This window comes from Lolium perenne, chromosome 3 (genome assembly GCF_019359855.2).
Source record: "Lolium perenne isolate Kyuss_39 chromosome 3, Kyuss_2.0, whole genome shotgun sequence".
Taxonomy (NCBI): Eukaryota; Viridiplantae; Streptophyta; class Magnoliopsida; order Poales; family Poaceae; genus Lolium; species Lolium perenne.
This window is the reverse complement of record NC_067246.2, coordinates 269958583-269971591: the sequence shown is the minus strand read 5'-3', so window position 1 is coordinate 269971591 and position 13009 is coordinate 269958583. Positions and strand designations below refer to the sequence as shown.

At 50.0% G+C, this 13009-nt stretch overlaps 1 protein-coding gene across 1 annotated transcript; it reads left to right on the top strand.

Annotated features, from left to right (window-relative positions):
- The first annotated feature begins 4295 nt into the window (after positions 1–4295).
- LOC127324010 (cysteine-rich receptor-like protein kinase 10) lies at positions 4296–7165 on the top strand. The gene is made up of 7 exons (XM_051352116.2): positions 4296–5256; positions 5432–5575; positions 5656–5771; positions 5853–6063; positions 6157–6403; positions 6518–6668; positions 6755–7165. The coding sequence occupies exons 1-7, from the start codon at positions 4404–4406 to the stop codon at positions 7061–7063; spliced, it is 2031 nt and encodes a 676-aa protein (XP_051208076.1). The 5' UTR covers positions 4296–4403; the 3' UTR covers positions 7064–7165.
- The last annotated feature ends 5844 nt before the right edge of the window (positions 7166–13009 follow it).

Below are 13009 nucleotides of genomic sequence, written 5' to 3'. Positions count from 1 at the left end.
AGGACGTTCATCGCCACTTGGAGTGGTGTTTTCGGTGGCGCGGATGATGCTCCCGCTGCGCCTGCGCCTCGTTCCAGCGGTGGCTTGGCCGCACGGGTCGAAACCGCACGCCCAGCGCCTTCTTCCGCAGCTTCTTTGCCGGCGTCGACCGCGCCTACCATCATCACCTCCACGCTGCCTGGAGCGCGGCCAGCATGTAGCCACCTTGGCGGATCCGGCGCTACCAGTACCGGCGAGAGGCACTGGCGCACAGGAACGGTGCCGAAGTAGATGCGGTGGCTGCCGAACTCGATGATGCGACCGTTCTTGGGGAAGATGCCGCCGTTGGCGAAGCAGCCCGCGTTGTCGTTGATGAAGTCCATGGCGTAGATGCGCTGCACCAACGTGGAGACCGTACGCTGGCCGGCGACGTCGAGGATGCCCGCCCGAATGTGAACTCCAGCAAGCGCCACTTCATGCCCCACGGTGGGCACCAACTGTCGTCGTGGCGAACGAGCAGATGACATGGGATGGCTTAAGTTGGGGCCGAATGGGCGCTAGAGGATTCGGGGGAGGGTTTGCGACTAGATGGGATGAATTTCCGGATGCTTTCCTCAAGAACTCAGCCAAAGGCCGGTATGCAAGAAGAGAGACAAGAGGAAGAACTCTTTACTAGATCGCTAGCTTCATTGATCTCAATATGGTTACAGGTTCTTGGATACAAGGTCTATCGTCTGATCTCTTCTGTCAACACGCGCCCGTAAGAGGCTGTGCCCCCTCTCCTTATATAGGGGAGAGGGTGGCTTACAGAACAAGAAACCCTAATGGCATCTTTGACCGGACAAACTACTTTACAAAGCTACTTTAATCATGGATGACGCCGGGGTCTTCTTTAATCAGGGACGCTGACGTCCTCCAGCTTCTTTCAGCGTCACCCCTCTCTTTGGCGCCAGGGCTTCGATTAAAGCTACTTTGCTTAGCTCATCCTTGTCTTCTAGCTCTGAAGAGAATCTTTGACCAGTCTTGCCGACAGGCCCTTCTTTCCGGTATCTTTGTTATCCGGTTCCGGTATACCCCTCTTGGGGATACCGGCTTAGCTTCACTTAGCCAAATTCTTATCTTTGTGTTCTGGTAAGAATATTAAACCGGTATCTTGATGGCTCAAACCATCCGGTTTGGCATGCCTTTGGCATACCGGGGTCATCCCCCCAACATTCCACCACCGGCATGTTCATCTCCGGTGTCGGCGACCCGCACCCCAACCCCTAAGTCTTCTTCTTCTCCAGCACCGGTAGACAACCCGTCCCCACCCCATCCCTAAGATTTCTTCCTCTCCTCCATCGGCGTGGCCGCATCCGCGTCGTGTGCCACCTCCGGCTCGGTCCATCCTCGTCGTCACCGCCTCCGCCATGGAAGGCCGCAGCGTCACCAGCTCCGTCTCGGTGGACAGTCACCGACCTTTGCTTCCAACTCCGGTCGCCGGCCTTCGCTTCCAACACCAATCACGCGTCAACAACTGAGAGAGGAACGGCCATGATGGACGCCCGAGTAAAAAGTAAGGAGAGGGAGAAGATAGCGATGGGGGTGGAGTCCTGGAAGGGAAAGACATAAGAATATGGAAAGACAAAGATATGGGCCCACTAACTTGTGTGTCAACAATTGATCGTGGCCACGATCAACCGAAAAGGTGCCGGTGATACATGTAAAATGCATACATGAACTTTGTAGTTTATTGATACATATTCCCACGTATTTGCATCATAAGGAATGTTATAATCATGTTTTATACTAATTTATGGGGATTTTCCAATGACCCCCTTATTTTGGTCATAACTCTGTAGAACACGAAAACCCCATTTTATGTATTTTAACTTTCATGGACCTAAACGAAGTCAAATTGATCGGGGATTTTTCAAGGCTCAATATTTCGCGAAGAGAAGGAGCTGGAGCACTTGAACCTGAAGAGGGGAGCCCTGAGGCCCAAAAGAGCCTAGGTGGCACGACCCCTACCCTAGGCCATGCCACGCTACCTCTTTTGCTCCCTCGAGCATTGCCAGTCATCCGCCTGCATCTCCATATCATGAGCTTGATCTAAAAACATCTATATGAAGGTTCACATACGCAACTCGGGAGGAGAGCGTCACGGAAACACATAAACACGAAAACAAAGACAGAACCAGCAAAAAATGGGGGTGGGTGTGGGGACTCCGCCAGAGCCACCGCCGAAGGGATCTCCACCTTCTCCAGCATCTCCACCATCATCACCATGATGAAGAGGGAGTAGTCCACCCCTGGACTATGGTTTTGTGAAAGTAGCTTGATCTATTTCTCTCTTGTGTATCAATGATCTAGTGCCATATGAGCTGCCCAACATGATTATTGTCATATATGTAATTCCTATGTTGAAAGAACATCTCTCCACCATGGTGGTTTTGTGTGTTTGATGACAACATGTGTGATACTCTAATGTGTTTAAAGTGGTGCAGATTGTGATCGGTATTGAAAACATGTTGACGTGAAAGAAAAGGAAGAAACAAATTTGAGAACATGTTGCAAATATCCGGCTCCCCAAAATTGGCTAAGGACTAAGCGGGCGGGATTACAAATTTGAGAACATGTTGCAAATATCCGGCTCCCCAATATTCCTGCCCTTACGTAGACCGGATATTCCGCCGCCAAATTTCACCAACGACTCGATTTCTGGGGAGGGGGGGGGTGTAAAAATACCCCTTCTCCCCGCAAGCTCAGGTTGCTCGATTTGCTCAAGAATATCACCTACGGCTGAGCCACTACATCCACTTGATCTCCTCCCTCAACCACCAAAAGCTCTTTATCTTTGGAGAATCGAATGAGAAGACCCCGATCTACATCTTCACCAAAGCGATCTGCATTTCCACCTCAGTTTCTTGAGGGCACTTTTGCTAGTGTTTCTTTTGGAAACCCTAGTTGTTGTTATTTGATTTGATCTTGTTGTTGTTGTTGTTGTTGTTGTTGTTGTTGTTGTTGCTGTTGTTGCTGTTGTTGTTGTTGTTGTTGTTGTTTTCCGCCTCGAGGAAATCCCTTAGTGGACAAGTGAACTAGGAATTTGTGGCGTTGCTCACCGGAGAATAGGGTGAGGCCTTTGTGGCGTTGGTTTGGCCTTCGTGCCAACCACACCCCTCCAACGTAGACGAACTTCCCCTCAAAAGGAAGAAACTACGGGAATCATCACTTGTGTCTCCGTGTGCTCCACTCTCGATTACCTCTATCCTTTATTGTATTACTATATCTTGCTTAGTGATATCTTGCTTAGTTGTTTATCTTGTCATCTAGGTAAATTCACATAGTTGAATATCTAGAGATTTTACCTTTATGTCAAGCCTTAATTGAAAAAGATCTAAAATTTTGGTAGCACCTATTCACCTCCCCTCTAGGTGCGGCATATGATCCTTTCATATGTGTTGGATCTTTATTCTATGAGTTGATATTTGAGATTGAAATTTTATTATGTGTAAGGTGTATGAGTAGATCGATGCATATCGTGTACCCAGTTTTTAAGTGTTTGTTTTGATCCAACTTGTATAAGAGAACATGTATGGGGGAACGTGTGTATTAGTTGGAGTAACATGATGGTAGTGATTGGATAGTGACAACAAATTCGGGATCTACTATGATTTTTACCTATCTTTTGTTACCTCTCGCTAGAGATTAAGTGAAGTCTTGTGCTATATTTATGTAGTGACATCTACGGTGATCTTGTTTGATCAAGGTAGTATATTTCTATTTCAAACATCATGTCAAAATACCTAAAGCTATGCTCTGTTAATTTTAAATTCTAGATTGGAGTTTTCCTTTCTAGAGGAGTATACGAGAGATGTGTTGCATCATCTCTATGATAGGCGTGATGCCCATATAAGTTAACCATACACTACACATAATGGAGTTTCATCAATATTATATTTCTTGTGAATTGTTGACCAAACTATTGGCCTTTTTTTTTTCTCTCAAAGCACCTAATGGGCTTATATAACGCTATGGAGGAAGTACACTATTGCGTGAATAAGCAAGTGTTCACGTTAAACCCTGTGAACAAATCTCATTATATCAACTTCGAGAAATGCTTTTATCACATGCATGAGAATTCTTTGCGTTTGAAACTTGACGAAACATCACAATCCTAGAGCAGCAGAATGGATGACTAAAACATGCACGCCTCCTATGGACAGGAGAATCGCCGCCTTGATCAGACTCTTCCGGTCTTCCCTTTACAGTCTCTACACCGTGTGGAGCCCGACACGCATGTCACGGCAAATGCCAAGACCGAGTCACCACGCTGGCGGTGACCGTACCTGTGTGAGTACCATTTAGGACCCGAAGCTAAGCTGGTCATTAACTATACCATGTTCGCGCGCGCCGCCTACTGAACGTAGCCATCGCCATTCGCCATGCCATCCGTGAAGGTGAAGCCTCCATCCCCAGCGCCGGCCCTCGTGCTCCTCCTCTTCGCGGCAAGCTTCGCAGTTTCCCAGGCGCGGATAATCTGCGGCGACTCTGCTGCATCTCCCTCCCCGGCACCAGCGCCGTCGTCAACCACCTCCAACAGCACTGCGTTCGCTGCCAACCTCCAAACTCTCCTGAACGCGCTCCCCCAGGCCACGGCTCCCACGGGCTTCGCCTCCCTGTCCTTGGGCACCGGCCGCGACCAGGTCTTCGTCCGCGGCCTCTGCCGTGGCGACACCGCGCAGTCCACGTGCCTCGCCGACCTGATAGAGGCCGTCCAGGACTTGAGCGGCCGGTGCCCCTCCAGCCGGAGCGCGGGGCTATGGTCCTGGAGGTGCTACATCAGCTACGCCGACACCAACGACTCGGCCGCCTACGAGCAGCGAATCTACGACACGGTCTACGATAGCCGCACGCTGGCCGACCCGGACAGCTACCAGCGGTCGTACTACGCGCTGATGAGTCGCCTTGTGGCGCGCGCGGCAGGCGGCGGCGGCAACAGATCGACGAGGACGAGCATGTTCGCCACCGGGGAGGCGGTGTACGCGCCCGGCGACCCGAACGGGACCCTGTACGGGATGGTGCAGTGCATGAGGGACCGCAGCGACGCCGAGTGCGAGCGGTGCCTGCAGGGGCTGGTGCCGCGGCTGCCGGCGTGCTGCTGGAGAAACCAGGGAGGGGTGGCGCAGAACTTCAACTGCCACCTGCGGGTTCAGCTATACACCTACTATGACCTGGCGCTCGACGCGCCGCCTCCGGCTCCGGCTGCTCCACCATCGCCGCCGGTGCCAATACGCGGTGAGTAACTTGGACTTGAATATGGACCGGAGGGTCGCTGTCTTGACCTCGACATTTCTCCAAAATTTCCACCACCATAACGCGAAGTTTCCATTTTCGGCCAACCTTTTCTTTCCGTGTGGACAAGTCAGCGAAGTGCCGTCGCCATCATCCCTATCCTTTTTGATGCATGCAGGAAACAGGAGATCGTCCAACCGTGCCGTCGTCCTCGCAGCCGCGCTCTCATCGCTTGGAGCGCTGCTCGTGCTACTCTTCGCGCTCGTCTGCCTTTACACGCAGAGAAGGATAAGGTCGAACAAGACACCACCACGAGCACGAGGTACTTGGATTTTCCTGTAGATTTTAGCATTCCTTCAAATATCCGATCCACAGATTAACTCGTGTGTGTGAGACGTACAGATGATGCTAGAGAAGATACTTCGGAGCAATTTACTCTGCCGTTGCTGAGGGCTGCGACGGGAAACTTCGCCGCGGAAAACAAGCTTGGAGAGGGAGGTTTTGGGCAGGTTTTCAAGGTAATCCATCAGTTAGATGACAGGCTATTTCTGCTCTCTGCTTACTTTCTGTACAATTCGATTCACATCACACTATCACAGGGTATACTGCCGAATGGGCAAGTGATAGCAGTGAAAAGGCTCTCCCAGAGTTCAGCACAGGGATTCCACGAGCTGAAGAATGAGCTGCTGCTGGCCGCCAAGCTTCTGCACAGGAACATCGTGCGGCTCCATGGGGTCTGCTTGGAGGAGCGAGAGAAGCTGGTGGTGTACGAGTATCTGCCCAACAGGAGCCTCGACACCGTCCTTTTCGGTAGATTTCTTTTTCTCACCATGTCTTCCTCTTCTTTCTTTCAACTCCAAACTTCTAAATAGTTAAGTGTGCGATCGTGCATATGTCACGCAGATGATGGTCGGCGGCGCCGGCGGCATGGCCTAGACTGGCAGAAAAGGTACACCATCATCTGCGGGATCGCTCGTGGCCTGTTATATCTCCACGAGGAGTCCCAGCTGAGGGTCATCCACCGAGACCTCAAGCCGAGCAATGTCCTGCTCGACGAGAACATGAACCCCAAGATCTCGGATTTCGGGCTGGCTCGAGCATTCCGGGGAGACCAGTCCAGAGACGTCACCAAGCGACCAGCTGGTACCCTGTAAGTGCTATGCCAACGACTTCCTTTAAACTAAAACCACGGCAAGAATTATGGAACGGAGGAAGTAATAATTTCTCGAGTTAAGGAGCTGAACTGATGGATGCACACGTGCAGTGGGTACATGTCGCCGGAGTACGCTTACAGCGGCCACGTTTCCACCAAGTCGGACATATACAGCTTCGGCGTCATTGTGTTGGAGATTGTCACGGGCCGGAGGAACAACGGCCCCTGTCAAGACGCCGACGCCGACAACTTGTTAAGCGAAGTAAGCACCGGATTGTGATGAGCAATCCATGTAACTACCAAATGCTTGCTTAATTGATGTATGCATGCATGTTTGATTGACTACAGGTATGGGACAAGTGGAGGTCTGGAAAAGCAGCGGAGATGGCGGACGGGTCGCTGGGCGACCACTACCCTCGGTCTGAGATGCTCAACTGCGTGCACATCGGGCTCCTCTGCGTCCAGAAGAAACCGGCGATGAGACCCGACGCGTCGGAGGTCGTGCTAATGCTGAGCAGCCAGTCCATGTCACGGCGGACGCCCTCCCGGCCAGCATTTTACTCCGGCCACTCCTCTACCAGCGGCAGCGACTCACATGTTAGTGGTGTAAACGTCTCAGAGAATGGCGTGACCATGTCTGATCTTCAAGCTCGGTAGTTTAATTGGTAGAGAAAATGGAGAAGATCAAGGGTCCAATACATTTGGTACCTGTACAGAAGTAGTTATACCAAGGAAAAAATGACCAATATTACCTCCTGATAGGATAGCTTCATCATTTCCTTCTTTTTGCGATTCAATTTTTTCAATTAATGGTGGTTTCAATAATAAAAAGGGTATCTCTAGGCGTTAGGTTAGAGCTCAGTAGACGCCTCCTTCTTCTCCGGCACCGGTGTGCCCCCGCGGAGACCACCGGCCATGGCGCGTTGCTGCGACGCCTCGCTGCCCCACCCCGTCAAAGCTCCTTCTCCATCGGTCTACCACCACCGCCCCGACGATCCCTCTAAGTCCCGCCCCCTTCTTCTCCGGTGCTGGCACCCCACACCCTAAACCCTAAGATCTATCCTCGCTGTGCCGTCTCCTCCGCGGCCAGCTGCGCCGTTGTTGGCGTCCGAAACCCACCGGCGAGCAACGGCTGGCAACACGAAGAGCCGGGAACAACCTAGGGCTGCGGCTGGCCCTGGTCCCTCCGAGCGACGGCCCGCAAAGCTCCTGGTACGCACGTCCCGATGCTGGTGCAAGGGCGTGCCACCTGATCTATACCTGATCAGGAAGGTGATGGATTTGCTTCGCTTAGTTTCCTGCATGGCATACACGTAAACATTAAATACGAGCCTCGATCGGCTCTTAGGTTGTCCCGTGAATCGGCTCAAGGAGCCGATCCACCCATGACTCGTATGGGGTTTACGATTGCATGGTGGTCCTGCTTGATCAAAACAAAGCTAAAACGACCTACGACGATCTAGGGTTTTCACCGCATAATCGGAACATCCTACTCGTGATTGAGCCTGGCAGCCACGCACGGTGATAATAAACCGACCCTAGACAAGGCCTAAAAACCAACATTAAGTTGATCCCCGGAACATCTTGTCTAGGGTTAGCAAACTACACCCTACGTGCTACTGGATCATTCAATCCGTTTGTAAGGCCTAACTATGCAGATATTAAACTAATCCTTGATGAATCAAGGAGCGATCATAACGGATCGGATCTACTAAACAATGATCAAGCAAGGTGCCGCCCTTACACCTAAGAAAGGTGTAAGGACGGCTAGACGTCTAAGGGTTGCACGGACGAAAGCATGTGATACGATGAAAACAATGCTAACCCTAACACATCTATGATAACTACGTTGCTCACCATCAAAAAGGCTTCAGCACGAGCAACGCATGGATAACGAATAAACGTATACTGCCTAGATCGCAAGATGCGATCTAGGCAGCATGATGCTTACCCGGAAGAAACCCTCGAAACAAGGGGTCGGCGATGCGCCAAGATTGGTTTGTGATGAACGTGATTGTTGTTTTTCTTGATAGCCCTAGATACATATTTATAGTCCGTAGACTTTCTAACGTGGGAATAATCCCAACCGTGCACGAGCCAAACTCTAACTAACCGACACGTATCCTATTATATTTACAGATACAAGGGCAAACTGCCCAAACTTCGTGTACAAGGCCGGTTCACGTATTTCTTCCATGTATATTCTTCAAGCCCAACCTTGATCGCGGCCCACCTCAGATCCGGTCAAATTCTGGTGATAACACATGCCCCCCTGGTTTTGGAATTGATAATTCCAAAATCACTCTGTTTTTTCTTCGTCGGGTCATGTCGTGGCAGAGCAAAACCGTCGCAGTATCCTTCATCATGATGCCCTGCCTTCTCAACTTCTCCGCGTGATTTGACCGTTGTTTTCTTTTTTCTTTGGGCACTACCTCCTCGGAAACTGCTGTGGCATTGAATCTCCACTATATCCCCTTTATTTAACCGCGCCGAACAGTTCGCCTCTTCATCCCCTTGCTCTGTTCTGGCCATCGGCACCCAAAAATTCCCAATCCAGAGCAATGTCTTCCTCCTCTTCCTCCTCCGCCTCATCGGATCTCTCCTCGCAGTCCTTCTCCTCTCCGTCCTCCTCCAGCTCGTCGGTATTCTTCGATTCTTCCTCATCTCATGAGCCGACGCCGGAGTGGGACCCGGTGGCTGCTCAGATGGCGGCGCACAACAAGCGCGCCCCAGAAGAGTGGGACCAGGAGGACCACGCCTCCTCCGTTTGGTCGGAGGACGACAAGTCCTTGACCAGCGGAGACGAAGAGCTCCAGTTCCTCGCCGATGGGGAACTGGAATCGGAGAGCGAGGATGACTCGTTCTCCTGGGACGGGTACACCTTCTCCGAGGAAGAGGAGGAGGAAGACGACGACACCGACTCCCTCGAGGATTACCCGCCGGCGAAGCGGTTCCGCGCCGGGTCAGATGATGATGACGACGACGAAGACGACGTCGACGATGAAGATGACGAGGCCCCCCCTGGGGGCCGCTGGAGCAGTGACGAGGAGCCCGCCGGCAGCAGCGCCGACGAGAGCTCCGACGACGACGAGGGCAGCAACGGCCCGTAGACTAGGATCCACTAGTATAGGCCTAGTAGTAGTAGATTGGCTAATAGGCCCTTCTTTTGTTCTTCCTTCCTTGAGCAATCGGCTCTTTCTCTGTAAGAAATCCTTTATTAATGAAGAAATATTCCCCAATTAATTTAGCTTCTTTGTCGATTTTGCCGATTGTCAAATGAAGTCAATGCACAAAGAACCGATGGCAGGGCATCGGCTTATGCCATAAACATGCTCTAAAGCCATAAAAGTTGCCTGTTCACACGGTCAACAGATCCAATTTGTGTCCACGCCAACCTCAAATTCCAAACGCACAGATTCAGCAAATCCAATCGAGAAAATCATCTCAAATGCCATGGGCTCTGGCTTGAACTTGACCTGTTAACCTGCTCAATTGAGCTTGTTCTGTCTAGAGTCGATGGAAATGCATCGGCTGTACTGATATCTATATTTCTCAAGTCGATGTCTGCGCATCGGCTATGATTTGTATATAATTTTTTTTTTACTGGCCGATTTCTTGAATCGGCCCCCATTTTACTGGTCATCCCACATGCTTGGGAAATATTTCTTGAGATGCTGACCATTGACAGCTACTGGGAACTTAGCGCCGTCCAGCTGCTCCAGCATGTATGCATTACCCTTCAAGGCTTGAACGACTTTGTATGGACCGTGCCAATTAGGAGACCATTTGCCATATGCTTTATCCTTGGTTCCTAATGGCAACACGGCTTCCCACACTAGATCACCAACTTGGAACTCCTTTAGTCTCACCTTCTTATTGTATGCACGAGCCACCCTGGCTTTATTCTCTTTAATCTTTTCCAACGACCAAAGTCTAAGTTCCGTTGCATCCTCAATAGTGTCACTCATCAGAGCTGCGTATTCTTCAGCTGTTAGATCATTCTGAAACGTGACACGTCTTGATCCAGCCGTAATTTCCCAAGGCAATACGGCTTCCTGCCCATAGACGAGCTGGTAAGGCGAAGTCTTTATGGCTCCATGGCATAACATGCGGTAGGCCCACAAAGCTTCTGACAGTGTTTCATGCCACACCCTAGGGTTCTCGTCAATCTTCCTCTTGATCAGCTTGATCAGGCTCTGATTAGACGCTTCAGCTTGCCCGTTAGCTTGAGCATAGTATGGAGATGATCGGATCAGCTTAATCCCCATGTCATCGCAGAATTTTCTGAATTCTTTAGAAATAAAGACCGAACCTCCATCGGTCGTGATTGTTTGGGGAATACCGAACCTATGAATGACGTGTTCTTTCACAAATTTGATAACATCTTCTGATTTTACCTTCTTCATAGGGACGGCCTCCACCCATTTGGTGAAGTAATCTGTAATGGCCAGGATCCACTCGTGGCCTTTGCTCGATGCAGGATGGATTTTGCCGATCATATCCATGCCCCAACCTCGGAATGGCCAAGGCTTGATGATGGGGTTCATTGCTGATGCGGGTACCATCTGAATTTTCCCGAACATCTGACACGCTTGGCATCCCTTGTAGTACTTGAAGCAATCCTCAAGCATAGTGGGCCAATAAAACCCTGATCGCCTAATCAGCCACTTCATCTTATGAGCCGATTGGTGAGTTCCACAGGCGCCTTCGTGCACCTCATGTAAGAGCCGATTAGACTCAGTTGGTCCCAGGCACTTGAGTAGTAACCCTTCCAACGTCCTGTAGAACATTGATACGTCTCCGACGTATCGATAATTTCTTATGTTCCATGCCACATTATTGATGTTATCTACATGTTTTATGCACACTTTATGTCATATTCGTGCATTTTCTGGAACTAACCTATTAACAAGATGCCGAAGTGCCAGTTCCTGTTTTCTGCTGTTTTTGGTTTCAGAAATCCTAGTAACGAAATATTCTCGGAATCGGACGAAATCAACGCCCAAGTTCCTATTTTCACCGGAAGCATCCAGAACACCCGAGAAGGACCAGAGGGGGGCCACAGGCCCACCAAACCACACCCTGGCGCGGCCTAGGGGGGGCCCGCGCCCCCCTATGGTGTGGCCAGCCCTTCGACCCTCCTGCGCCGCCTCTTCGCCTATATAAAGCCTCCGTCGCGAAAACCCTATCACGTTCGGCGAAAACCACAGAAACCTTCCAGAGCCGCCGCCATCGCGAGGCCAAGATCTGGGGGACAGGAGTCTCTGTTCCGGCACCCTGCCGGAGCGGGGAAGTGCCCCCGGAAGGCTTCTCCATCGACACCGCTGCCATCTCCACCGCCATCTTCATCACCGCTGCTGCTCCCATGAGGGGGGAGTAGTTCTCCATCGAGGCTCGGGGCTGTACCGGTAGCTATGTGGTTCATCTCTCCCATGTACCTCAATACAATAATCTCATGAGCTGCTTTACATGATTGAGATTCATATGAGTTTGTATCACAATCTATCTATGTGCTACTCTAGCAAAGTTATTAAAGTAGTTCTATTCCTCCTGCACGTGTGTAAAGGTGACAGTGTGTGCACCGTGTTAGTACTTGGTTTATGCTATGATCATGATCTCTTGTAGATTGCGAAGTTAACTATTGCTATGATAATATTGATGTGATCTATTCCTCCTACATATGCATGAAGGTGACAGTGTGCATGCTATGTTAGTACTTGGTTTAGTCCTTTGATCTATCTTACACTATAAGGTTACTTAAATATGAACAAATTGTGGAGCTTGTTAACTCCGGCATTGAGGGTTCGTGTAATCCTACGCAATGTGTTCATCATCCAACAAAAGTGTAGAGTATGCATTTATCTATTCTGTTATGTGATCAATGTTGAGAGTGTCCACTAGTGAAAGTGTAATCCCTAGGCCTTGTTCCTAAATACTGCTATCGCTGCTTGTTTACTGTTTTACTGCGTTACTACTGCTGCAATACTACCACCATCAACTACACGCCAGCAAGCTATTTTCTGGCACCGTTGCTACTGCTCATACTTATTCATACCACCTGTATTTCACTATCTCTTCGCCGAACTAGTACACCTATTAGGTGTGTTGGGGACACAAGAGACTTCTTGCTTTGTGGTTGCAGGGTTGCATGAGAGGGATATCTTTGACCTCTTCCTCCCTGAGTTCGATAAACCTTGGGTATCCACTTAAGGGAAAACTTGCTGCTGTTCTACAAACCTCTGCTCTTGGAGGCCCAACACTGTCTACAGGAAAGGAGGGGGAACATAGACATCAAGCTATTTTCTGGCGCCGTTGCCGGGGAGGAAAGGTAAAAGGTACTCATACTCCGGACCTCGGCTACCAAGCTATTTTCCGCTGTCGTAAGTACTCGAAGCTATTTCCTTTAGATCCTGCAATTGCAACTTTTTGTTTCTTGTTTACACTAGTTTGGCATAATGGACAACAATGAGCATTTTATTCTATTTCCTGAGTTAAGACATGGATGGTTTGATCCGAAAATTAAAAAACCCATGGAACATGTTAGCATGAATACTTTGAACACCATTGTTGATAATAATATAGAAAGTTCTAAGCTTGGGGAAG